The sequence below is a fragment of the Gopherus flavomarginatus genome, chromosome 18 (assembly GCF_025201925.1).
Source record: "Gopherus flavomarginatus isolate rGopFla2 chromosome 18, rGopFla2.mat.asm, whole genome shotgun sequence".
Classification (NCBI taxonomy): Eukaryota; Metazoa; Chordata; order Testudines; family Testudinidae; genus Gopherus; species Gopherus flavomarginatus.
Window position 1 is genome coordinate 18,188,575 of NC_066634.1, and position 25,236 is coordinate 18,213,810.

Sequence of the window (25,236 nt, forward strand, 5' to 3'; positions counted from 1 at the left end):
TGCTCCCAGGGCCCGCTAAGGGTATGTCCACACTAGACACCCACGGCTGTCCCCTGCCAGCTGACTCAGCTGTTGAACTGCAGCGCAGACTTCCAGGCTCAGGCTGGCAAACAGGCTCTGTGACCCTGCAGGGTGGGAGCGGCTCAGAGCTCACCCGACCCCAGAAGCCTACACTGCAATTGAACAGGCAGGTAGCCGGAGTCAGCTGGCACAGGCCAGCCGTGGGTGTCCAACTGCAGTGCAGACATGCTCTAAGAAACATAGATAGGAATGGCACCCAGCTGTCTGAGCCGGGATGAGTCACTGAAAGGCCAATTGCCCGTGCAGACAGTGGCAAACTAAGTGCCCAGGACATGGACACCTAGCAACCAACACCCCAAAGGGGGATGGATTCCCCCGATCTCTGCAGGGAAGCTGGGCACAGACTGGGGAGGTGGGGGATAAGGGCTGGCTGCTGGAAGAAATCGGGACTTTCCCCTGGGAACGGATCAAGGCGGTCAGACGGGGGGAGACAGAGCTGGAACAATGGAGTTCCCTATAGCTCAGCTGAGCTCTGGGCTGACCAGAATGGTCTCTGCTTGAACCTCCAACTCTCTGTTCTGAGCTAAAGACAGCCTATGCTGTGTGCAGCTGAGTAACAAACCCAACAGCTTTCACAACGCTGGCCAGCGACACTGCAGATCCCAGCTGAGGTGCCCTGCCCCTGCGGAGGGAACCCCTCTCTCCCAGAAGTCTGTCTCCCTGGGACTTGCTGGGCAGGGCAGGGCGCATCCACCCCACCCCTGGCTGGGTCGTGTCACAGACAGCACTTTCCCAAAGGCATTTTATTGATGGGAAGTTTATAAAGAGTCACCTGCACAACCAGACCCACCCCCCATTCCCTGACCCTCTCAGGCACCCCCACATCCCTTCTCACTGTCCTGAGGCCATGGACCCCCAGCCTTGTGCCATGGGGACTTGCCCATCCCACACGTCCCCCGCAGTCCTGTACCCTGGACCTGTTGGCAGGTAGATCACTCCTCTGCCCCCAGGCACCTCCTCCTCTCCACCCCCAGAGGAGCGCTGTGGGAGCAGCTCTGAGGCTGTGTCAGTCCACGTGGCATCCAGGGGTTAGGAAGTGGCTGGCCCCAGTAGTGCCTGGCAGGGGGTACAGCAACCCTGTGCTAGAAGGTGCCAGTCTGTGCAGTACCCCCAGCACTAGAAGGCAGCCAAGTGGGACCATGCCATGCCCCAGCACTAGGAGATGCCAGTCTGGGCAGCACCCATGGCGCTAGGTGTCCTGTCCCTCACTGCCCAATGGGGCATGCAGCAAGCCGGGGTCGTAGAGGGGCTGCCCAGTCCAGAGGCGGGTGGCGAAGAGATGGCGGCAGGGCCGGCGGCTTGAGACATATATGGAACAGGAGCAGACGGCCAGATCGCGGCTCACCAGGAAGGAGCAGATGCCGCCATCCAGCAGGAAGCCCTCGGGCACCTCCTTGACATGGTAGTTGGCGTGTTTGGCCAGGCCAAGCTCCTCGGCGATGAGCGCAGCGCTGTCGGGCGGGCACACGGCGCGGTACAGCTCCGACACCCGCTCTTCATTCAGCGCTGCCATCTCCACCCGCAGCACCTGAAGCTCCAGCAGCCCCCGCACGCAGGCCGCCAGCCCCAGGGGCGGGCTCAGTACCGAGCGCAGCTTCTGCTGGTGGAAGCTCATGTGCTCCAGAAAGGGGCAGTCGCAGTTGCGCTCGAAGGCCCAGCACTCTGCCCACATGCCCTTGTTGTGGTGCCAGTGCTCCAGGTAGTACTGCAGGAAGGGCAGCGGTGCCACGTCCTCCAGGTCACTCAGGTACTGGCTGTAGACGCGGGGCGAGCTGGCATTGGCCATGTTGTGCAGCAGGTTGCGCACCTTGTCCTCCTTGGGCACGGCCAGCTCGCGCGCCTTGCGGTACAGTGCCTCCAGCACCTGCAGACGGCAGATCTGCACACGGGTACAAGGCAGCACCTCCTCCACCGCGTCCACGTCCGTAATGCCCGCCCCCACCGTTAGGCACTTCACCTTCAGCTTGATATCAGGCGCACTCTGCACCAGGGAGGCCACAATGAAGATGACCAGGTCGGGCACGCCCCGGCGGGCCACACAATAGGCGCACTCGCGGCCCCGCCCATTGCCGTCCTGGCAAAGCACCGAGTAGAGCTCGAACTCGCTGTTGACGCAGGCCGCCTTGTCCATGTAGAGGCAGCGGGGGAAGCGCTGCACCAGCCCCCGCATGTGCGACGTGGCCAGGAAGATGCTGTTGAGCACGGCCACATCCTCTTGGAAGACCAGCTTGACCTTGGCGCCCGGGTCGCTCTTGAAGAGGCCGTCCAGCTGGCTCAGCAGCTCGCACATGCCCTTGTCCTTGGCCTTGCTGTAGTCCTCCAGGTTCCAGATCAGGTCGGGTGCCAGGAACCTCTTGGACACGCTGTTGGTAATGCGGATGGGCAGCCCCATGCTGGCCTCGAGCTGGTGACGCTTGAAGTAGTGAGCAAACTCCACCTCTGACAACTTGTGGTTGTGCTCCAGGCTGGCCTCAATCACCACCAGACGGTCCTTCTTGGGGCCCAGTCGCAGCGTGATGGAGGCCGGGCAGTCGATCTTCTCGCTGCTGGGGAGGGGAAATGGAGCGGTCAGCATGGGGCAGCCATGTGGGAGGGAATGGGGGGTGGGGACAGTCTCTAGGGTCTGGCAGAAGGGGTGAGCCTGAAGCAGTTAAAGAGATCACCCACTGCTGCCAGTGATATGGGCAGTGGAAGTCACTCTGGCAAGCCGCTCACCTTGGCACCTTGTGCCCAACCCATCCCTTGATCTGGGGAGACTAAACGGAGAGGGGCCGTGGCCCCACAGGGCGTTGTTGCTGGGTGCCACAGAGCACAAAACCAGGGAGAGGTGCTCAGGCAGCAAACTGCTACCTCCAGGACATGCGGGGGAGCCCCATCACTGGCACATTTAACACTGGACATGGCCCAGCCTGGAAACCTCCTTGTCAAGCCAAATGCAACCCAGTAATGCCCAGCAATCCCCAGGCAAGGCTAATGGCAGCTCCCCCAGGCAGGGCCCCTCCGCCACCACAGCCGGGGGAACACGACAGGCCCCCAGCCACACCCGGGGGAGAGCAGAGCGCCATGTAACAGCAGAATCAGAATAGCGGGGGACAGATCTGCCAGCAGAATCCCTAAATGCTGCAGAGTGTGCACTTATTGGGGGCGGGGAGGGGGCACGGCCCCGCAGCGAGCCCCAGGGCGTCCCACTCACAGCCGGTTGCGCTGCACGGTGCTCTGGCCCACGTAGGTGCCGCTGTGCTTGCAGATGAGGCGGACGAAGCGGAACCGCAGGGTGGCGGCCAGGCTGGGCTGGTAGTGCAGCGGGTTCTGGCGCAGCGAGATCAGCGGCTTGAGGCTGGCGATGATGAATAGCACCTTGTGCTTCTCGCACCAGTCATCGAAGAAGCTGCTGAACTGATGCCACGTGTGGAACTCCTGGCCCAGACCCAGGTCCCCCATGGCCCTGCGGGCGGAGGGCGGGCGTGGGGAGCCACCGCCACTGCTACAGGGGATACAAGCCAGCGTCAGCTGGGCACTGGGGAAAAGCAGCCTCCTGTCGACCCCGAACCAGCCTGCCCGGCCCGGCCTACTCCTGCTGCCGGGTCTCAGCCTCCCAGTGCCCCCGTGCCTCCCTCCGGGCAACGGGCCCGGCCCCCCAATGCCCCCCGTGCTCCCCTCCGGGCAACGGGCCCGGCCCCCCAATGCCCCCCGTGCTCCCCTCCGGGCAACGGGCCCGGCCCCCCGAGGCCCCCCGTGCTCCCCTCCGGGCAACGGGCCCGGCCCCCCAATGCCCCCCGTGTCCCCCCCCGGCAACGGGCCCGGCCCCCCGAGGCCCCCCGTGCTCCCTCTGGGCAACGGGCCCGGCCCCCCAATGCCCCCCGTGTCCCCCCCCCGGCAACGGGCCCGGCCCCCCAATGCCCCCCGTGTCCCCCCCCGGCAACGGGCCCGGCCCCCCAATGCCCCCCGTGCCTCCCTCCGGGCAACGGGCCCGGCCCCCCGAGTCCCCCGTGCTCCCCTCCGGGCAACGGTCCCGGCCCCCCAATGCCCCCCGTGCTCCCCTCCGGGCAACGGGCCCGGCCCCCCGAGGCCCCCCGTGTCCCCCCCCGACAACGGGCCCGGCCCCCCGAGGCCCCCCGTGCTCCCTCTGGGCAACGGGCCCGGCCCCCCAATGCCCCCCGTGTCCCCCCCCCGGCAACGGGCCCGGCCCCCCAATGCCCCCCGTGTCCCCCCCCGGCAACGGGCCCGGCCCCCCAATGCCCCCCGTGTCCCCCCCCGGCAACGGGCCCGGCCCCCCAATGCCCCCCGTGTCCCCCCCCGGCAACGGGCCCGGCCCCCCAATGCCCCCCGTGTCCCCCCCCGGCAACGGGCCCGGCCCCCCAATGCCCCCCGTGCCTCCCTCCGGGCAACGGGCCCGGCCCCCCAATGCCCTCCGTGTCCCCTTCCGGGCAACGGGCCCGGCCCCCCGACGCCCCCCGTGCCTCCCTCCGGGCAACGGGCCTGGCCCCCCAATGCCCCCCGTGCTCCCCCCCGGCAACGGGCCCGGCCCCCCAATGCCCCCCGTGTCCCCCCCCGGCAACGGGCCCGGCCCCCCAATGCCCCCCGTGTCCCCCCCCGGCAACGGGCCTGGCCCCCCAATGCCCCCCGTGCCTCCCTCCGGGCAACGGGCCCGGCCCCCCAATGCCCCCCGTGCTCCCCCCCGGGCAACGGGCCCGGCCCCCCAATGCCCCCCGTGCTCCCCCCCGGGCAACGGGCCCGGCCCCCCAATGCCCCCCGTGCTCCCCCCCGGGCAACGGGCCCGGCCCCCCAATGCCCCCCGTGTCCCCCCCCGGCAACGGGCCCGGCCCCCCAATGCCCCCCGTGCTCCCCCCCGGGCAACGGGCCCCGCCCCCTCCGCTACCTGCCGAGCTCCCTCCCGAGCCCGGGGGCCCGGGCGCCGAGGCTCCTCCCCCACAATGCACCGCGCGCCGCGGCCGGGAGCCGGGGCAGGACAATGCCTCGCTGTCCCAGCGTGCACCGCGCGTGCGGGGGGGGTCGTGACCGCCCTGGGCCGAGGGACGCTCCGGGGTCTGGGGTGGCGGGGCGGGGACCGGGGGCAGCAGGACTCGGTGGGCGGGAGGCAGGACTGGGGCGGTGTTTGTGGGTCTGTGCATTGTGCACGCACGTGTGTTAGTGGGTGAGCCGGGGGTGGGGTTGTGCATTGTGCACGCACGTGTATTAGTGGGTGTGCTGGAGTGGGGTTGTGCGTTGTGCACGCATGTGTATTAGTGGGTGTACCGGGGGTGAGGTTGTGCATTGTGCACGCACGTGTATTGGTGGGTGTGCCGGGGGTGGGGTTGTGCATTGTGCACACACGTGTGTTAGTGGGTGTGCCGGGGCTGGGGTTGTGCATTGTGCACGCACGTGTATTAGTGGGTGTATCGGGGGCGAGGTTGTGCACTGTGCACGCACGTGTATTAGTGGGTGTGCCGGGGGTGGGGTTGTGCATTGTGCACGCACGTGTATTAGTGGGTGTGCCGGGGGTGGGGTTGTGCATTGTGCAGGCACGTGTGTTGGTGGGTGTGCCGGGGGTGGGGTTGTGCATTGTGCAGGCACGTGTGTTGGTGGGTGTGCTGGGGGTAGGGTTGTGCATTGTGCAGGCACGTGTATTATTGGGTGTGCTGGGGTTGTGCATTGTGCACGCACGTGCATTAGTGGGTGTGCCGGGGGTGGGGTTGTGCATTGTGCACGCACGTGCATTAGTGGGTGTGCCGGGGTTGTGCATTGTGCACGCACGTGTATTAGTGGGTGTGCCGGGGGTGGGGTTGTGCACTGTGCACGCACGTGTGTTAGTGGGTGTGCCGGGGGTGGGGTTGTGCACTGTGCACGCACGTGTATTAGTGGGTGTGCCGGGGGTGGGGTTGTGCATTGTGCACGCACGTGTGTTAGTGGGTGTGCCGGGGGTGGGGTTGTGCATTGTGCACGCACGTGTATTAGTGAGTGTGCCGGGGGTGGGGTTGTGCATTGTGCACGCACGTGTATTGGTGGGTGTGCCGGGGGTGGGGTTGTGCACTGTGCACGCACGTGTGTTAGTGGGTGTGCCGGGGGTGGGGTTGTGCACTGTGCACGCACGTGTTAGTGGGTGTGCTGGGGGTGGGGTTGTGCATTGTGCACGCACGTGTATTAGTGGGTGTGCCGGGGGTGGGGTTGTGCATTGTGCACGCACGTGTATTAGTGGGTGTGCCGGGGGTGGGGTTGTGCATGTGCACGCACGTGTATTAGTGGGTGTGCTGGGGGTGGGGTGTGCATTGTGCACGCACGTGCATTAGTGGGTGTGCTGGGGTTGTGCATTGTGCACGCACGTGTATTAGTGGGTGTGCTGGGGGTAGGGTTGTGCATGTGCACGCACGTGTATTAGTGGGTGTGCCGGGGGTGGGGTTGTGCATTGTGCACGCACGTGTATTAGTGGCTGTGCCGGGGGTGGGGTTGTGCATTGTTCACGCACGTGTATTAATGGGTGTGCTGGGGGTGGGGTTGTGCACTGTGCACGCACGTGTATTAGTGGGTGTGCTGGGGGTGGGGTTGTGCATTGTGCACGCACGTGTATTAGTGGGTGTGCCGGGGGTGAGGTTGTGCATTGTGCACGCACGTGTATTGGTGGGTGTGCCGGGGGTGGGGTTGTGCATTGTGCACGCACGTGTATTGGTGGGTGTGCCGGGGGTGCGTTAGCCTGTGTGCGGTGGGTGGGGGTGAGAATGCTGTCACAGGTGCTGTCACCCAGTGTTGGCCAAATCTGGCCCTTTCAGCCAAAATCTATTCAGTAATCTAGAAAAAGTTTGGGACGTTTTCTGTTGGAAACCCATTCGTTTATCCAGCTAACCCAGAACTAACTCTGGCCTTAACCCTGCACCTCGCCCTGACCCTCACACTAACCCTAACCCCATTCGAACGCTCAGCCGAGACTAGGGTGACCAGACAGCAAGTGTGAAAAATCGGGAGGGTGGGGTGGGGGGTAATAGGAGCCTATATAAGAAAAAGACTGCAAAATCAAGATTGTCCCTATCAAATTGGGACATCTGGTCACCATATCCGAGACCTAACCACAACTAAGGATCTGATTTGGTTGCAGATCTCTGTGATGTCTTCAGTCAGCTTCAGCCCAACTCGGGCTTGGGCTTCAGCGCTGGGCAGCGGGGCTCTGGTTATGGCTTCAGCCCCACCATCACCAGACCCTCATTTTGTAGTTTCCCGTGACTGTACCATGACTTTGTTTAATTTTACTGTGACAAAATCATATCCATAACTGTAACCCAGCCCAGCCCCAGCCCCTCAGGATATGGACATGAGGATGTAGGTTAAGTTTGGCACTGTGAACCCTGATCCATTCCACACCCTAATATAGACAAGAGGGTTGGATGTGAAGCCTTGTTCATTGCTTAGTGTTAGCTCCAGGGGGATCTGGTTGCTCCCACTCCCCTACACCCTGTACAAAGCAGCAGATCCAGTGAAGAGATGGGAGTTGCATGACAGCATCAGAACTGACTCATAAAGGGCAGGGAGCCAGGACTGGTCAAATGGGAGTAAGAGAGTTAGTAGATGTACTAGGTGTGTGTTAGAGAGTATAGTTGGGGGGGAATGTGTGTGCTATCTGCAAATGGTGGCTAAATCTCACCATTTAAGGCAAATCTATTTAAAATAATAAACTAAACAATGTTGTGAACTTTATATTGGAAATACATTCAGTTTAGACAACTAACCTTAAATCTAATGTGAAAACTGCCCTTCACCCTAATTCTAGCCTTTCCCTAAGCCTAGCTATAAAAACAGATATAATGAAGTCATATCATATGACAACACTCTTCCCATTCCACTAGTCTCTCAGGAAGATGTTAAACAGCAACTACTAAAATTAGACATTTAAAATCAGCAGGTCCAGGTAACTGGCATCCAAGAGTTTTAAAAGAGCTGGCTGAGGAGCTTCCTGGACCATTAATGTTGGTTTTCAGTAAGTCCTGGAGCAGTGTGAAAGTGCCAGAAGACTGGAAGAAAGCTAATGTGACAATATTTAAAAAGGGTAAAAGAGATGACTTGGGTAATTATATGCCTGTCATTCTGACAGATCCCCAGGTAGATAAGAAAGAGGTTGATATAGAATTTGATTAATGAAGAATTAAACAAGGGTAATGAAATTGATGCCAGTCAATATGGCTTGATGGAAAATAGATCCTGTCAAACTAACTTGGTATCATTTTTGTTGCAATTACAAGTTTGATTGATAAAAGTAATAGTATTGATGTAATATACTTACACATCTCTAAGGCCTTTGACTTGGTACAGCCCATTTTGATTTAAATCTAGAACAATATAAAATTAACATGGCACACATTCAGTGGATTAAAAGGCAGCTAATTGATAGGTCTCAAAATATAATTGTGAATGGGGAATCGTTGAGTGAGTCTGTTTCTAGTGGGAGGTCTCACAAGTTTCTGGCTCTTCATTTTTTAGCATTTTTATCAGTGACCTGGAAGAAAACATGAAGTCATCATTGATGAAGTTTGCAGATGACACACAAATTGGGGGAGTGGTAAATAATGAAGAGGACAAGTCACTAGTTCAGAGCAGTGTGGAACACTTTGTAACATAGGCGCAAGCAAACAATCTGCATTTTCATATGGCTTAGTGTAAAGGTCTAGTAACAAAGAATGCAGGCCATACTTACAGGAGGGAGGACTCTATGCTGGAAAGCAGCGACTGGCAAAGATGTGGGAGTGGTGGTGAACATGAGCTCTCAGTGCCACACTGGTCAAGAAGGCTAATGTGATCCTGGGATGCATAAACGGGAATCTTGAGTAGGTGTAGAGCGGTTATTTTACCTCTTTATTTGGCACTTTTATACTGTCTGACATGCCCATTGCAAACCCCTGGCAGTAGTCTATTTGTCCTCCTCATCCCCCCGGGTATCTTTAGTAAAAGTCAGGGACAGGTAACAGGCTTCCGTGATTTTTTTGGTTATTGCTCATGATCTGTCCCTGACTTTTACTAAAACTGCCCTGGACAGAATCTTAAACTTAATCCTAACCCAGCCGTAGCGGTATCTCTAAATCTTAACCTAACCCCAACCCTAGCCCAAATCCACGTCCCACCCTCTGCCCCAGGGCATAGGCATGTAGGTTAGGTCTGGCACAATAGGTTCTGAGCCATTTTACACCCTAATGTAGAGAAAGGTAGATGGTCACAAGGGTCCTTCTGACTCTGGAATCTATGAATCTCTGCCCTGGAGCCTCTCCAGGCCGAGAGGGAGGCCTGGGGAAGAAGATAGTCAGCTGTCTCTTTGGGTCAGAAGGCAGTTCAATCACCCTCCTAGCTAATATTAGTAGCCCTTCCTGGGCCAGACACCAGTGGGATTCAGGAAGCTCCCTGCCTCCAGGCCATCTCACTCCAAAGAGGGGTTGCATCCAGCACCCAGACTCGGTCCCGCTCCATCTCGCAGCCTGGACTGTGGGAATCTACCTGCATCAGAGTTCTGCAGGGTGCGAGAAGCAGCACTGAACTCCAGGACGCTACCAGGAGGCTGCGACTCTCCCCATGAATGCAGATGAAACGCAGCTCCAGGGCAGCCCATACTTGAGTCTCTCATATCTCAAACCCCAAAAGCTCTCCTCCTCCTCAGCCATGGAGTTTCTAGCAGCAATTCCTGCCCCACGGTCCAGAACCCCTGTGTCTGGCCATGCTGTGGTTAAAGGCTCTTGAAGGGTCTCGTCAATACCCACCCTCCCAGCAGGGATCTGCCTCCTACTTGGGACCTTTATGTGGGTCTAACCCAGTTAATGGGGCCTCGCTTTAGCCCTTGGAAGAATGTTCCTGACATCATCTTTCCATGGGAACTGTTTGTATCGTAGCCATAATGTCAGCTAGGAGGGTGATCGAGCTGCCTCCTGATCCAAAGAGACAGCTGGTGAGTTTCTTCCCTAGCGCCTTCCCACTCCCACCCCAGTCAGCAATTCATTTATTCCCAGGCCAGAGGGATCCCTGTGGTCCCCTAGTGTGAGCCTACGAACACAGGCCTGAACGAGACTTCCTGGGTCATGGAGTTCGGTCCCGGTGCCAGATTAAGATCTAAGCTACAGCTCAGGACCTCGCAATATGAGGGGCCTCTAAAAAATAAAAAACGGACTATGCCATTTCATATTTTATCAAAATTGATTGATAAATAAAGGAGATACGGAAAGAAGATTCTCTCTAAATATATCAGAGGGATAGCCATGTTAGTCTGGATCTGTAAAAGCAGCAAAGAGTCCTGTGGCACCTTATAGACTAACAGACGTATTGGAGCATGAGCTTTCATGGGTGAATAACCACTTCGTCGGATGCATCCGACCAAGTGGGTATTCACTCACGAAAGCTCATGCTCCAATACGTCTCTAAATATAGACATTTTTGTTCAAATATGACAAATATACACATCTGGCTACACATACCTTATCCATACTCTTATCCTTCATCAATTGTTCATTACTGACAGGCAGGAGGCCAGGGCTGAGAAAAAAACGATAACTGCACTAGTAAAATTAGTATTTCTACGAGTAAGTCTTCTATCAGTCTCCTAAAGCAGCGTTTTGTTGGCCAGCTGCTACTAGTAAAATTCTGACCGTGCCTTCATAGTTTATTTAAATAAATAAATAATTGCACTGCCAATAAAATAGGGAAAAATATGAGGTCAGAGATGGCAGTGTTGTGAAGCAATCCTGCCAAGTTCATACTTGTGTGTCAGTGTGTTCTTTCTTCTTTTGATCTGTACGTACGTACCTTTGTGTATTTTAGTGTGCATGCCACTTTCTGCTTCATGCGCTATCCATGCTTCACATGACTGAGTTTGCAGGTGCTCGTCTTATGGACTTGGGTCGAGTGGATCTTGAGGAGGATAAATTTGTGTTGGCTTCCCTCCACCAGTTTCAGGAACCTACACTGTAAATATCAGTGTGTGCTGATGAAAGGATAAATGAGGGGTTTGAGAGAAGTGAAGGAAGATGGTCCAGAGAAGAGGAACAAGAATGATTAAAGGTCTAGAGAACATGACCTATGAAGGAAGGCTGAAAGAATTGGGTTTGTTTAGTTTGGAAAAGAGGAGACTGAGAGGGGACATGATAGCAGTTTTCAGGTATCTAAAAGGGTGTCATCAGGAGGAGGGAGAAAACTTGTTCACTTTAGCCTCTTAAGGATAGAACAAGAAGCAATGGGCTTAAACTGCAGCAAGGGAGGTTTAAGTTGGACATTAGGAAAAAGTTCCTAACTGTCAGGGTGGTTAAACACTGGAATAAATTGCCTAGGGAGGTTGTGGAATCTCCATCTCTGAAAATATTTAAGAGCAGGTTAGATAAATGTCTATCCGGGATGGTCTAGACAGTATTTGGTCCTGCCATGAGGGCTGGGGCCTGGACTCAATGACCTCTCGAGGCCCCTTCCAGTCCTAGAATCTATGAATCTATATATCAAAATATTCTGAGTACTTGGTGAGCAAGTTATTTCAAACTATGTGCATATGTGATTTATAGGCTATTAAAGCCTCTAATATTAATTGTAGTTGCTTGAATATAGGCTAGTTTTTCTCACTTTCTCAATGCCTGTCTAAAGATTACCAGTCTGTTTTTTTCTGGTAAAGTCTTTCTTTCTCTTTCGCAGGTATAGCTTGTTGTCCCAAAAATTTGTTGTTTTGTAGTGAAAATCAGCATAAGCATTTGTAAATATATTTTATATATAGTCTGGATAAACTTTGTATTTCCCTAAAAAAATTAATCAAACATATTTTCATTTATTCATATGGAAAGAGGGGTAATTTTCCTTATTCGTGGTTTAAAAAAAATGATATATCTTGTCTTGTGAGAACATAGACAAAATAGCACTAATTTTCACAGAAATATCCTGGTAAAGTAACACAGGTTTTTGGCATATATATATTAATAAAATATTTGTTGTTGTATAGATATATAAATCTCAATATTTATCATATAAAATTAAATATTTCTCGTTTTAATAAAACCTTTCTGCTACTAATTTTAGTACCGATATTAGGTAATTCAGCATAACCTTCTATAAAAACAAAACAAATCAATTTATTGGAAAAATACAACCTGGATACAATTTTCTGATGGGTTGCGTATTACCTGGGTGGAATTCATATCAATATAACAAATAGTTGAGCTTTAAGCTTGTGAGTTATCCGCAGGGCCGGCTCCAGGCACCAGCTTATCAAGCAGGTGCTTGGGGTGGCAACTCCGGAGTGGGGCGGCACTTTCACGTATTCGGCGGCAATTCGGCGGAGGGTCCCTCACTCCCGCTCCGAGCGAAGGACCTCCCACTGAATTGCCGCAGATCGCGATTGCAGCTTTTTTTTTTTTTTTTGGCTTCTTGGGGCGGCAAAACCCCTGGAGCCGGCCCTGGTTATCCGTATCCTCTATCTTCTATTGCCTCTTGTATCCTCTATTGCCATTTTATACCCTGTAAGAGTCTCATTACGTGTTCAGACAAGGAATTCCATATTTAGATGCCCCAACAGAGAAGAAAAATTTCCTGAGAATTCTTCTAGTAAATTGTATTATTTACTGGGGTTTTTATTTTGTATTTTTATATTGTATTGTTTACTTCTACTTTACGTACATATGAAATTAGTTCAAATAATTTGTCTAAAATTTATTTTTGTCAAGATGTCATCGTTACAGAGAGGGCTGCTGAAAATGAAGATTATTATTCTATTTCTACAACTTTGTATATATGCAGATATAGAGCTTTCGTGTTTATATATTCAACGTCCTTTCTGTGAAAATAATAAATTCATTGTTTTTTATGATATGGGGCCTCTTACACTTGATATAGTTTAGGGCCTTACAATGTCATAATCCGGCCCTGCCAGTCCCTGCTATCGCAGCCAACCCTTCATATCAGCCCCCTTTAAACTTACCAAACGCCACTTGAAAACCAGTCAGGGTGTCCCTCACCCTCACCCTCTTCTTACAGGGAGGCTGTCCCAGAACCGCCCTCCTGTGAGGGGTAGAAACCTTCTCATTTCCGGTCTAAGGTGACTCCTGGCCAGTTTATCCCCACTTGTTCTTGTTCCAACATTGTCCTTTGGCTTCAGTACCTCTTCTCCCTCCCTGGGGTTCCCCCGATGGATTCAAACAGAGCAACCAGATCCCTGCTCAGCCTGCACTTTGCCATTTAAACCAGCCAAGCTCTTCCAGGCTCCTCTCCTATGACCGACCTCCATCCCCCAATCACCCTAGCAGCCCTTCTCTGCACCTGGTCCCATCTGAATCCATCTGTCTTGCACACGGGGGACCAGAACTGCACACAGGATTCCAGATGAGATCTTAGCAGTGCCTTGCACAATGTGTGTGTCTGCCCATCCCTGACCTGCCCAGTTCATGCTGTGCCAGGCCTGGGTGTCTGCCCAGCCCTGCCTGTGCCCAGTGCACGCTGTGCCTGGCCTGGGTGTCTGCCCAGCCCTGCCTGTGCCCGGTGCACACTGTGCCTGGCCTGAGTGTCTGCCCTGCCTGTGCCCAGTGCACGCTGTGCCTGGCCTGGGTGTCTGCCCAGCCCTGCCTGTGCCCGGTGCACACTGTGCCTGGCCTGGGTGTCTGCCCTGCCTGTGCCCGGTGCACGCTGTTCTTGGCCTGGGTGTCTGTCCAGCCCTGCCTGTACCCGGTGCACGGTGTGCCTGGCCTGGCTGTCTGCCCAGCCCTGCCCGTGCCCGGTGCACACTGTAGTGTGTGCTCTACAAATTCCCCATATTATTACACAGCTAAACAGACAGATGCACAGAAAGGGCAGTGTGGCCCAGACACGTGGCCTGCTGCCCCTGTCACAGGGGGGACGCCTCCCTTGTGACCTGGGAGAAGGACAGTGAGAAGGGGACAGGGACCATTCTCTACATTGTCCCTTGTTTGTTTTACTATTTCATACCTTGTAAGCCACCCCCTGTTGTCTGGCACATCTGATTCTGTGCTTCCTCCAGCGGCCACTAGGTGTTGCTGTGCCCCGGCAACACCCCATCTCAGCGCCTTAGCACAGCACAGTACATCTCTGTGGGGCACAGCGGGGCGGGGTGGGGCCGGGGGGCGGACAGAGGACTAGGGTGATCAGATGTCTCGATTTTATAGGGACAGTCCCGATTTTTCGGTCTTTTTCTTATATAAGCTCCTATTACCCCCCACTCCTATCCCAATTTTTCACATTTGCTGTCTGGTCATCCTAGGGGGGACCCAGACTCTGTGCAGCAGGGGAGGGGTGAACTCAGCACCCAGTCTCTGCACAGCACGGGGGGACCCATCACCCAGTCTCTGCACAGAGGTGGGTGGAGGGGGGGACAGGATGACCCAGCACCCAGTCTTTGTGCAGTGGGAAGTGGGGGGAAACCCAGCACCCAGTCTCTGTGCAGGGGTGGTGGAACCCAGCACCCAGTCTCTGCACAGTGGGGGCGGGGGGACGGGACCCAGCACCCAGTCCCTGACAACAGGGGGATCCCAGCACTAAAGTTGCTGATTTCTAATCACACAAAACCAAATATCCTAGCCATGTGTGGTGTTAAGATGCTGCTTGTAATTATTAGAACTGGGAGCACTGGCTTTTGGGAGTCTGAAAGGACAGGAAACAGGAAGGAGGAGGGAGGAGTAGAGGAGGCTGGGTGAGAGTTACAGAGGGTGCAGCAGCAGCTTGGTAAAGAGGTTTTCACTTTAAAAATAAAGTCCTGTTGAAGTTTGTTAGTACCGTGCCTGGTTGTCGCAACATTTTGGGGACGAGGATGGATCTTCTGCCTCTGAAGCCACCTGCACCCTTTCTGCAAAGCCCAGGTGAGCCTCCAATTGCTTTTACTGCCTGGGTCCATATGTCTGAGACTTATCTGCTTGCAATCAGTGCTACAGAGTTTTCTGAAGTAAGAAAGCGTGCTCTGCTAGTCTGCTGCCTTGGAGCAGAAGGGCAGAGTATATTTTACACTTTTCCCCTTGCAGATGATGAATATGAGACTGCGCTCACTGCATTAAAGAACTTTTTTGTGCCAAAAGTGAATGTAGTAGCTAAACACTACAGATTTCACCAGCGTGAGCAGAAACCAGGGGAGACTATAATGCAGTATATTGCTTCCCTGAGGAATCTGATTGTAACTTGTGACTTTGGGAATATGGCAGATGAGATGATTAGAGACAAACTCATTGAGAAAACAACCATGCATCGTGTAAGAGAACGCTTACTTCTAGAACCACAGTTTACACTAGAAAAAGCAATAACCATTGCTACTCATAGAATGCTTCCGACGACGTGCACAGGCAGAAATGGTGGAAAAACAACATTGCTTGCTTCATAACTTAAGTCGTGCAGAACGCAATGCCATCCACAGCCTCAGAAACCACCTTGACATTATAATCAAAGAGGCTGATAAAGGAGGTGCTGTTGTCATCATGAACAGGTCTGACTACCAAAAGGAGGCCGCCAGACAACTCTCCACTACCAAATTCTACAGGCCACTTCCCTCAGATCCCACTGAGGAATACGCTAAGAAACTGCACCATCTACCATCTACTCAGGACACTCCCTAACACTAACACCAGAACAAATCAACATACCCTTAGAGCCCAACCAGGATTATTCTATCTACTACTGAAGATCCACAAACCTGGAAATCCTGGACGCCCCATCATCTCGGGCATTGGCACTCTCACCGAAGGACTGTCTGGATATGTGAACTCTCTACTCAGACCCTATGCCACCAGCACTCCCAGCTATGTCCGTGACACCACTGATTTCCTGAGAAAACTACAATGCATTGGTGACCTTCCAGAAAACACCATCCTAGCCACCATGGATGTAGAGGCTCTCTACACAAACATCCCACACACAGATGGAATACAAGCTGTCAGGAACAGTATCCCTGATGATGCCACAGAACTACTGCTTGCTGAGCTCTGTGCCTTTATCCTCACACACAACTATTTCAAATTTGATGACAATATATATCTCCAGATCGGTGGCACCCGCATGGCCCGACAATATGCAACATTTTTATGGCTGACCTGGAATGCTTCCTCAGCTCTCGTCCACTCACATCCCTTCTCTACCTACGCTACATTGATGACATCTTCATCATCTGGACCCATGGGAAGGAGACTCTGGAAAAATTCCACCACGATTTCAACAGCTTCCACCCCACCATCAACCTCAGCCTGGACCAATCGACACAGGAGGTCCACTTCCTAGACACCACAGTGCAAATAAGTGATGGTCACGTTAACACCACCCTATATCGAAAACCTACCGACCGCTATGCCTACCTTCATGCCTCCAGCTTCCATCCCAGGCACGCCACACGATCCATTGTCTACAGCCAAGCATTGAGGTACAACTGCATCTGCTCCAACCCCTCAGACAGAGACCAACACCTACAAAATCTTCACCAAGCATTTTCAAAACTACAATACCTGCACGAGGAAATAAGGAAACAGATCAGCAGAGCCAGACATGTAGCCAGAAGCCTCCTACTGCAAGACAAACCCAAGAAAGAAACCAGCAGGACTCCACTGGTCATCACATACAGTCCCCAGCTAAAACCCCTCCAACGCATCATCAGGGATCTACAACCCATCCTGGACAATGATCCCCCACTTTCACAGCCCTTGGGTGGCAGGCCAGTCCTCGCCCACAGACAGTCTGCCAACCTGAAGCATATTCTCACCAGCAACTGCACACTGCACCATAGTAACTCTAACTCAGGAACCAATCCATGCAACAAACCTCGAAGCCAGCTCTGCCCACATATCTACACCAGTGACACCATCACAGGACCTAACCAGATCAGCCACACCATCACCGGTTCATTCACCTGCATGTCCACCAATGTAATATATGCCATCATATGCCAGCAATGCCCCTCTGCTATGTACATTGGCCAAACTGGACAGTCCCTATGGAAAAGGATAAATGGACACAAATCAGATATTAGGAATGGCAATATACAAAAACCTGTAGGAGAACACTTCAACCTCCCTGGACATACAATAGCAGATTTAAAGGTAGCCCTCCTGCAGCAAAAAACTTCAGGAACAGACTTCAATGAGAAACTGCTGAGCTTCAGTTCATCTGCAAATTTGACACCATCAGCTCAGAATTAAACAAAGACTGTGAATGGCTTGCCAACTACAAAAGCAGTTTCTCTTCCCTTGGTTTTCACACCTCAACTGCTAGAAGAGGGCCTCATCCTCCCTGACTGAACTAATCTCGTTATCTCTAGCCGGCTTCTTGCTTGCATATATATACCTGCCCCTGGAAATTTCCACTACATGCATCCGACGAAGTGGGTATTCACCTGCGAAAGCTCATGCTCCAATACGTCTGTTAGTCTATAAGGTGCCACAGGACTCTTTGCTGCCATTGCCACTCAGATTGAGTCAGCTACAGCTGAAGCCAAATAAAGCCATTGGGATTGACAGCCATCCTCTTCCTCACATAAAAGAAGTATTTGCAGAACTCCGTGGAGCAAAGATGTTTTCTACTCTTGATTTGCAGAGCACATACCACCAGGCTATGCTGCATGAAGATAGCAGAAACCTCCGAGCATTTATTGCACGTGAGAGGCTATTCCATCTTAAACATGTTCCATACAGTCTCGCATCTGCCCCACGTGCCTTCCCAAAAACGATGTCATTGTTTCTGAAGACTCAACGTGGAGTTCAGTGCTATCTGGGTGATATTATCACGTTTGAAAATACTTCTGAGGAGCATGACAATAACTTGCAGTCTGTACTAAACTGCATCAGCACAGCAGACCTCGAGCTCAATAGGTCCAAATGCAAATTTAGACAAACTGAACTCTCCTTTCTGGTATCAGAGGGGTAGCCGTGTTAGTCTGGATCTGTAAAAGCAGCAAAGAATCCTGTGGCACCTTATAGACTAACAGACATTTTGGAGCATGAGCTTTTGTGGGTGACTACCCACTTCTTCAGATGCATGTAGTGGAAATTTCCAGGGGCAGGTGTGTGTGTATATATATATATATATATATATATATATATATATATATATATATATATATATATATATATATATATATATATATGCTAGCAAGCAAGCTAGAGATAACGAGGTCAGTTCAATCAGGGAGGATGAGGCCCTGTTCTAGCAGTTGAGGTGTGAAAACCAAGAGAGAAGAAACTGGTTCTGTAGTTGGCAAGCCATTCACAGTCTTTGTTCAATCCTGAGCTGATGGTGTCAAATTTGCAGATGAACTGAAGCTCAGCAGTTTCTCTTTGAAGTCTGGTCCTGAAGTTTTTTTGCTGCAGGATGGCCACCTTAAGGTCTGCAATAGTGTGGCCAGGGAGGTTGAAGTGTTCTCCTACAGGTTTTTGTATATTGCCATTCCTAATGTCTGATTTGTGTCCATTTATCCTTTTCCGTAGAGACTGTCCAATTTGGACGATGTACATAGCAGAGGGGCATTGCTGGCATATGATGGCGTATATTACATTGGTGGATGTGCAGGTGAATGAACCGGTGATGGTGTGGCTGATCTGGTTAGGTCCTGTGATGGTGTCGCTGGTGTAGATATGTGGGCAGAGTTGGCATCGAGGTTTGTTGCATGGATTGGTTCCTGAGCTAGAGTTATTATGGTGCGGTGTGCAGTTACTGGTGAGAATATGTTTCAGGTTGGCAGGTTGTCTGTGGGCAAGGACTGGCCTGCCACCCAAGGCCTGTGAAAGTGTGGGATCATTGTCCAGGATGGGTTGTAGATCCTTGATGATGCGTTGGAGGGGTTTTAGCTGGGGGCTGTATGTGATGGCCAGTGGAGTCCTGTTGGTTTCTTTCTTGGGTTTGTCTTGCAGTAGGAGGCTTCTGGGTACACGTCTGGCTCTGTTGATCTGTTGATCTCCTTTCTGGGGCATATAATTTCACAGGCTGGACTAAAACCTGATCCAGATCATATCCTGGCAATTTCAACTGCCCCTCCTCTAACAGATTTGCAAACCTTACATTCCTTCTTGGGTCTTACCTTCTGGTATGCAAAATTCATTCCCAATTATGCTTCTGTCATTGAACCATTATGGGAATTACTACGGAGAAGTTCAACCTTAGTGTGGACAACTGATGCACAAGCTAGTTTCGAAACGGTGAAAGACTTGATTGTACATAGTCCAGTACTTGCAGTATTCAGTCCTGCATTGACCACAATTGTAACTACTGATGCTTCTGATTATGGACTTCGGGCTGTTCTCACACAACTTCATGAGGACAACACAGAGAGGACTGTTGCATTTGCTTCAAGGACACTAAGTAATGGTGAGAGAAAATATTCTACAGTCAAAAAAGAAGCATTTGCTTGTGTCTGGGCTGCTGAAAAATGGAAAACTTTCCCGTGGGGCCGCACGTTACAAGTTGCGCACAGACCACCGCCCGTTGATGACGTTGCTCACCACGAAAGGACTGGGAAGAGTAGGATACCGTATTGATAGATGGTCTGCAAGACTACTGTCTTTCAATTATGAACTGGAATATAAGCCTGGAATATAGCTGATTGCCTTTCTCACCTGCCTTTGCCTTCACCAGATGGTCCACCGGAGGATGAGGATGTAGTAGTTATGCTTATTACAAGCACTCTCACTGCAGTTACAAGAGAACAATTCCAATCTGCTTGTTCAGCGTGTCCAATTCAACAAAAACTACGGGACTTTCTGACAAAGAGATGGCCCAGTAAACCTAAAAACCCTGACCCAGTTTTGCTGCCTTATTTTAGAGTTCGGGATGAACTTTTTTTGCTTGATGGCTGTGTGCTACAAGGTACACACCGGCTCCTTGTGCCAGAAGAATTAAAGTCAAAACTCATACACCTGGCGCACGATACTCATCAAAGAATTGTCCGAACCAAACAACGACTATGGGATCTGTATTGGTGGCCAGGGATGGACTCTCAAACTGAAGGACTCATACAATCCCGTGTCACTTGTCAAATGCATGATAAGACAGCAGTGACATGTACCCCTCCATTACAGCCTGTTCCTCTTCCTGAATCTGCATGGGAAAAAGTGGTGATTGACATTGTGGGACCTTTTGATACTGCTCCAATCGACTGCCGTTATGCTATCACTTTAATAGACTATTTCAGTAAATGGCCTGAGGTAGCGTTTACATCACAAATCTTTTCTGCTACAGTAATTAAGTTCCTCTCTTCAGTTTTTAGCAGGGAAGGTAACCCCAAAGAACTGGTTTCCGATAATGGTAGTCAATTTACTTCCCTGGAGTTTGGAACTTTTCTAGCGCAGAGGAACATTTTACACAGAAGGTCATCCCTATATTACCGTCAAGCCAATGGGGAAATTGAACGGTTTAACAGAAGTTTGAAAGAGAGTTTGCAAACGGCTAAACTGAAAGGTTGATTTTGGATACCCTTCACTACTGATTTCTTGCAAGCATACCAGGCTACACAACATGCCACAACGCAAAGATCACCCGCAGTTACAGCATGGGAAACAGATGAATACTAAACTGAACATTGCTGGATTGTTAAAGGCATGACCTCATGCCCTGACTGAGGATGATATGAGAAAAACAGTTGAACAGAACCAAGCAAAGTCTAAGGCTTTCACGGACAAGCGGCGGGTTGCTAAGGAACCAAAGTTTGAATGTGGCTCCTTCGTTAGAATACAAAAGCCTGGAATTTTATGCGAAGGGGACTATAAATTTGCAGCTCCTCTTAAAATCATAGAGAAGAAGGGATCTTATGCCTATCGAGTTTCTGATGGGTGGGTATGGAATGTTTCTTATCTTGCACCTGCTTATACACCAAGAGGAGATTATGCCAACACCCAGTCTGCACTGGATGACTTCACCACAGTACCAACTCAACAAGACATTGCACTGGAACTGGGGCTTGAGAGAGGACCTGTCAGACCCAGATGACCACCTGTCTGGACTAGTGTCACGGAGTGTGTGGGCAGGGACAAGGCCCTGCACCCCGGCTTTCTGCGATTCACCGTGACTCTCAGCCAGCTAGTAAAACAGAAGGTTTATTTAGACGACAGGAACACAGTCCAAAACAGGTCTTGCCAATACAGACAACAGGGCCCCCTTTAGTTGGGTCCTTCTGGTGGCCCCAGGGAGGCCACAGCCCTGTTGGTCGGGTCGCCCCTCTTTTCCCAGCCTGCTCCAAACTGAAACTCCCTCCAGCCTCTCACTCAGCCTCCCCCCGGCTCCTCCCCCAGCCTTTGTGTCCTTTGTCTGGTTCCCCAGCAGAGGTGTTACATGGCCTCCAACTCCCCTCCTGGGTTCTCATGTTACATGCTCAGGTATCCTCCCTTCCCCAATGCAGGCTGTCCCAGCAAAACTCCCGTGCAACCTTCCCAGGTGAATACTCCCCACTCAGCATTCAAATAACACATCAAGAACATTCCCGCTTCGTCACTACTAGAGACTATATTATGTAGTATCTACAGTGTTTTCAGTGTAATACTTCTTCCACCAGTATAGTGTCTTGTTTCCTATTTGTTCCTGTGGTTAGAACAACAATGTTTATTTTAATTAGGAAAGTTTCTGAAGAGAGGAGGGAATATGGCGTTTAGATGCTGCATGTAATTATTAGAACTGGGAGCACTGGCTGTTGGGAGTCTGAAAGGACAGGAAACAGGAAGGATGTGGGAGGACTTGAGGAGGCTGGGTGAGAGTTACAGAGGGTGCAGCAACAGCTTGGTAAAGAGATGTCCACTTTAAAAATAAAGTCCTGTTGAAGTTTGTTAGTACCTTGCCTGGTTGTTACAACACCATGCCCCTTCCCCAAGACCCTGCCCCGCCCACTACATTTCCCCTCCCTCAGTGGCTGGCTCTCAGGGCCGGCTCCAGGCACCAGCTTATCAAGCAGTTGCTTGGGGCAGTCACTCCGGAGCAGGGTGGCACTCCCACTCGGAGCGAAGGACCTCCCACTGAATTGTCGCAGATCGCGATTGTGGCTTTTTTTCTTTTTCTTTTTGGCTGCTTGGGGCGTCAAAAGCCCTGGAGCCGGCCCTGCTCGCTCTCCCCCACCCTCGCTCACTTTCACTAGGCTGGGGTGCGGAAGGGGGTGAAGGTTCTAACTGGGGGTGCGGGCCCTGGGGTGGGACCAGAAATGAGGGGTTTGGTTGGGGTTGGTCCTGTTTGAGCAGGGGGTTGGACTAGATGACCTCCTGAGGTCTCTTCCAGTCCTAATCTTCTATGATTCTAGGATTCAGGGTGCAGGAGGGGGCTCCGGGCTGAGGCAGGGGGTTGAGGTGCAGGGGAGGGTGAGGGATCCCTCTGGGGGTGCAGGCTCGGGTGGGGCCGGAGATGAGCGGTTTGGGGTGCAGAAGAGGCTCCAGGTTTGCGGAGGCTCACAGCTGCAGCAGGGGGTTGAAGCATGGGCTTACCTCTGGCAGTTCCCGGTCAGCAGCGCAGCGGGGAGGCCTGTCCTGACTCCATGCTGCACCCCAGAAGCGGCCAGCAGGTCTGGCTCCTAGGCAGGTGAGGTGGCTCTGCGTGCTGCTCTCGCCTGCACGCACCGCCCCCACATCTCCCATTGGCTGTGGTTCCTGGACAATGGCAGTGCAGAGCTGGTGTTCAGGGTGGAGGAGCGCACGGAGTCCCATGCCCCCCCCACCTGGAAGTCTGACCTGCTGGCTGCTTCCAGGGTGCACCGCATTGCCAGGATAGGTAGGGACTTGCCTGCCTCAGCTCCCCAGCACTGCCAACAGGACTTTTAACAGCCCAATTGGCAGTGCAGACCGGCGCCACCAGGATCCCTTTTAGACCAGGTGTTCTGGTTGAAAACCGGACACCTGGTCACCCTACTCAGCACCCAGTCTCTGCGCCGAGGGAACCCAGCACCACGTCTGTCTGATTGAAGGCCCAGCATATCCTGCGCCCCACTATCGGAGTTCCACAAACTTCTCGGGTCCCCAATGTCCCAGTGTGGCGCTTGTGGGTCTGTGCTGTGGGTAGCGGAGGAGGCTCAGTAGGGAGCGGTCAAGAGCCTGTCCTGTTACCAGCCTACTGGGAGTCACCCTGTTAGTGTGCCAGGCCCCAAGGACCCACACCATTCCACAGGGGCAGGCCCGGGACCTCCACAAGTCCCAGCCTGGGACTCGGGCAGCCACAATCCCTGTCTCTCTCCGTGGCTCCCAGCAGTGAGTCCAGCCCAGCCAGCCTTGCTGTCAGGGGCGGCTCTAGGCATTTTGCCGCCCCAAGCACGGCGGGCAGGCTGCCTTCGGTGGCTTGCCTGCAGAGGGTCCGCTGGTCCCGCGGAGGTCTGGGAGGTCCGCCGAAGCCGCGGGACCAGTGGACCCTCCACAGGCAAGCCGCCGAAGGCAGCCTGCCTGCCGCTCTCGCGGCTACCGACAGATCACTCCCAGTGGCTTGCTGGTACCTGGAACCGCCCCTGCTTGCTCTGCCTAGCTGGAGGAGCAGAAAGTGGATAGAACTGGGAAACCTGGTGGGACAATATGTATGACAACTGGAAAGTTAGTGTCGTTGGTTACAACCCATAGAGGAAGGGGAAAGAGGATAAAAGTGGTGGGCTCCATTGCACTTGACATTAGACATGTCATTGCCTGTTTAAAGTTCTTGGTTATAGACAACCCCAGGACCTCAAATGGACAGGGGTCAATCAGCAGCTAACACAGCCCAGCAGGGGAACCAGTGTGGGGCTGGTACAATTCACTGAATCCAAACCAGGGAGCAGGGAATGTTTCTCCTTTAGCACCAGTCTGTGACTTGTAGGAAGACAGTTGGGTTAGCCTGCGGGACTTTCTACTGGGAGACATATCGGGAGGTCTCACGTAGCCAGTGGTAAATTATCCTTGGAAATTAAAAACAAATTATAGATACTTTTCTAACACAAAGTTTTGGCTCCAACTAGGGGCGACTATATTGTGGGCTTCATTGTGGTGGAGAAAGATGAACAGATCACTGGACTGGATATTAGTGGTTGCCCTGGGGCCAGTGATCATGACTTGACTGTATTCAGTTAGGACCAGTAGAGGACAGCCCCAACCAGCCATATTTACAGTTGGTGCATCGAAAGTGCTAACTTTCTAGGCAGCTCTCTCCCTTTTGGGCTGCCAGCTGCCTCATCTCAGGATTTGGCCCTCCAGCCAGGTCAGTTTCAAGCTTCTCCCCTTCCACGGTAGTCCATAAACAAAATCCAGGGAATCAACACCCAACAACTGGATAAGCCTCCCTCTCTGGGTATAACAGAGACAGGTCCCCCATTCCCTCAGGCAGCTGCAGCAGGGGAGATCCTGTCTTCCCTCAGGACCTGCAAGGTAGAGGTCTTCCTCTTGCCTGGTCTGCCCACAAGCGAGCTGTTCTGCTCCCTTTTAAATCCTCCCCCAGTCTGTGCATCCCATGCAGGTGTGTTGGAGTGGGGCTGGCTGAGCTTTTAGTTATATTGGATACTTAGATCTAATGCTTCAGATGCATATTTTTAGGTAGCAAATTGTTACCCCACCTAGCAGGAACAATGTGAATTTTGAATCCCTTTTTATCCTGGCTTCTCCTTAACTCTTTGGAAGGCAACTTTTGATGATGCGTCATGCAGCAGGCATTATTTTGCCTTGTGTCGTCTTGGCTTTTCTGTTGCCTGGCTCGGAAGGAGGGTTGGGGAGAATCCACTCTGCTGCCTGCAGAAGACTGCATTCTAATCCAAACATTTGTTAATTTTTGTCCTGATTTCTTTCCTCTCCTGGAAGGTGATATTTGGAAGTTTTTTATGGAGCATGAATTCTAGATCACTTTTTCTGATGTCTGGATAGAGAAAATTTTTGTAGGCTCCCCTCCCCCTGTCCCTGGTAGCTTACTACACCATTGCACTCACTGATGTGTTGTTCACGCACCATTTCCCTGAATAGCTCCTCTGCATACTTTGATGGGATCCCACCACTTGCCTGGAAAATTACTAGGTTTTCCAATGTTTCTAAAATATCAAAGGCTTCCCCTGCCACAAACCAAGTCAGAGCCAGTATTGGTAAATGTCCCCAAAACACGACATCAGCCTACCCTGCATCAGCCAGATCCAGCTTCTTCATTTATTTTTGTATTGATTTAAAGTAAAATCATTTATGAAAGAGTGATAGAGAAGCATTCCACAATGTTGAAAATCACGGCCTTGTGGACAGACAGAAAGCAAAGTGGGGGATTCATTGTCCCCCCACACTGTCG

General features: G+C 52.5%; 2 protein-coding genes across 2 annotated transcripts in view; one reads left to right on the forward strand and one right to left on the reverse strand.

The window, feature by feature from the left end:
* Nucleotides 1-5,037, reverse strand: part of ZSWIM9 (zinc finger SWIM-type containing 9) — a 21,996-nt gene extending 16,959 nt beyond the window's left edge. Inside the window, exons 1-3 of the mRNA XM_050928238.1 lie at nt 4,961-5,037; nt 3,275-3,565; nt 1,272-2,627 (exon numbers count right to left, since the gene is read on the reverse strand). Coding sequence (XP_050784195.1) covers nt 1,272-2,627; nt 3,275-3,522 — 1,604 coding nt within the window. The 5' untranslated portion in view covers nt 3,523-3,565; nt 4,961-5,037. The remainder of the gene's footprint in view (nt 1-1,271; nt 2,628-3,274; nt 3,566-4,960) is intronic.
* Nucleotides 3,722-11,724, forward strand: LOC127036953 (basic proline-rich protein-like). The gene is made up of 2 exons (XM_050928240.1): nt 3,722-4,720; nt 11,719-11,724. Exons 1-2 carry the CDS (start codon nt 3,722-3,724, stop codon nt 11,722-11,724), a joined length of 1,005 nt encoding a protein of 334 aa, XP_050784197.1.
* The last annotated feature ends 13,512 nt before the right edge of the window (nt 11,725-25,236 follow it).

What these genes read in the sequence shown, in the direction of transcription:
- LOC127036953 (XM_050928240.1), top strand. Translation starts at nt 3,722, where the DNA reads ATGCCCCCCGTGCTCCCCTCCGGGCAACGGGCCCGGCCCCCCAATGCC.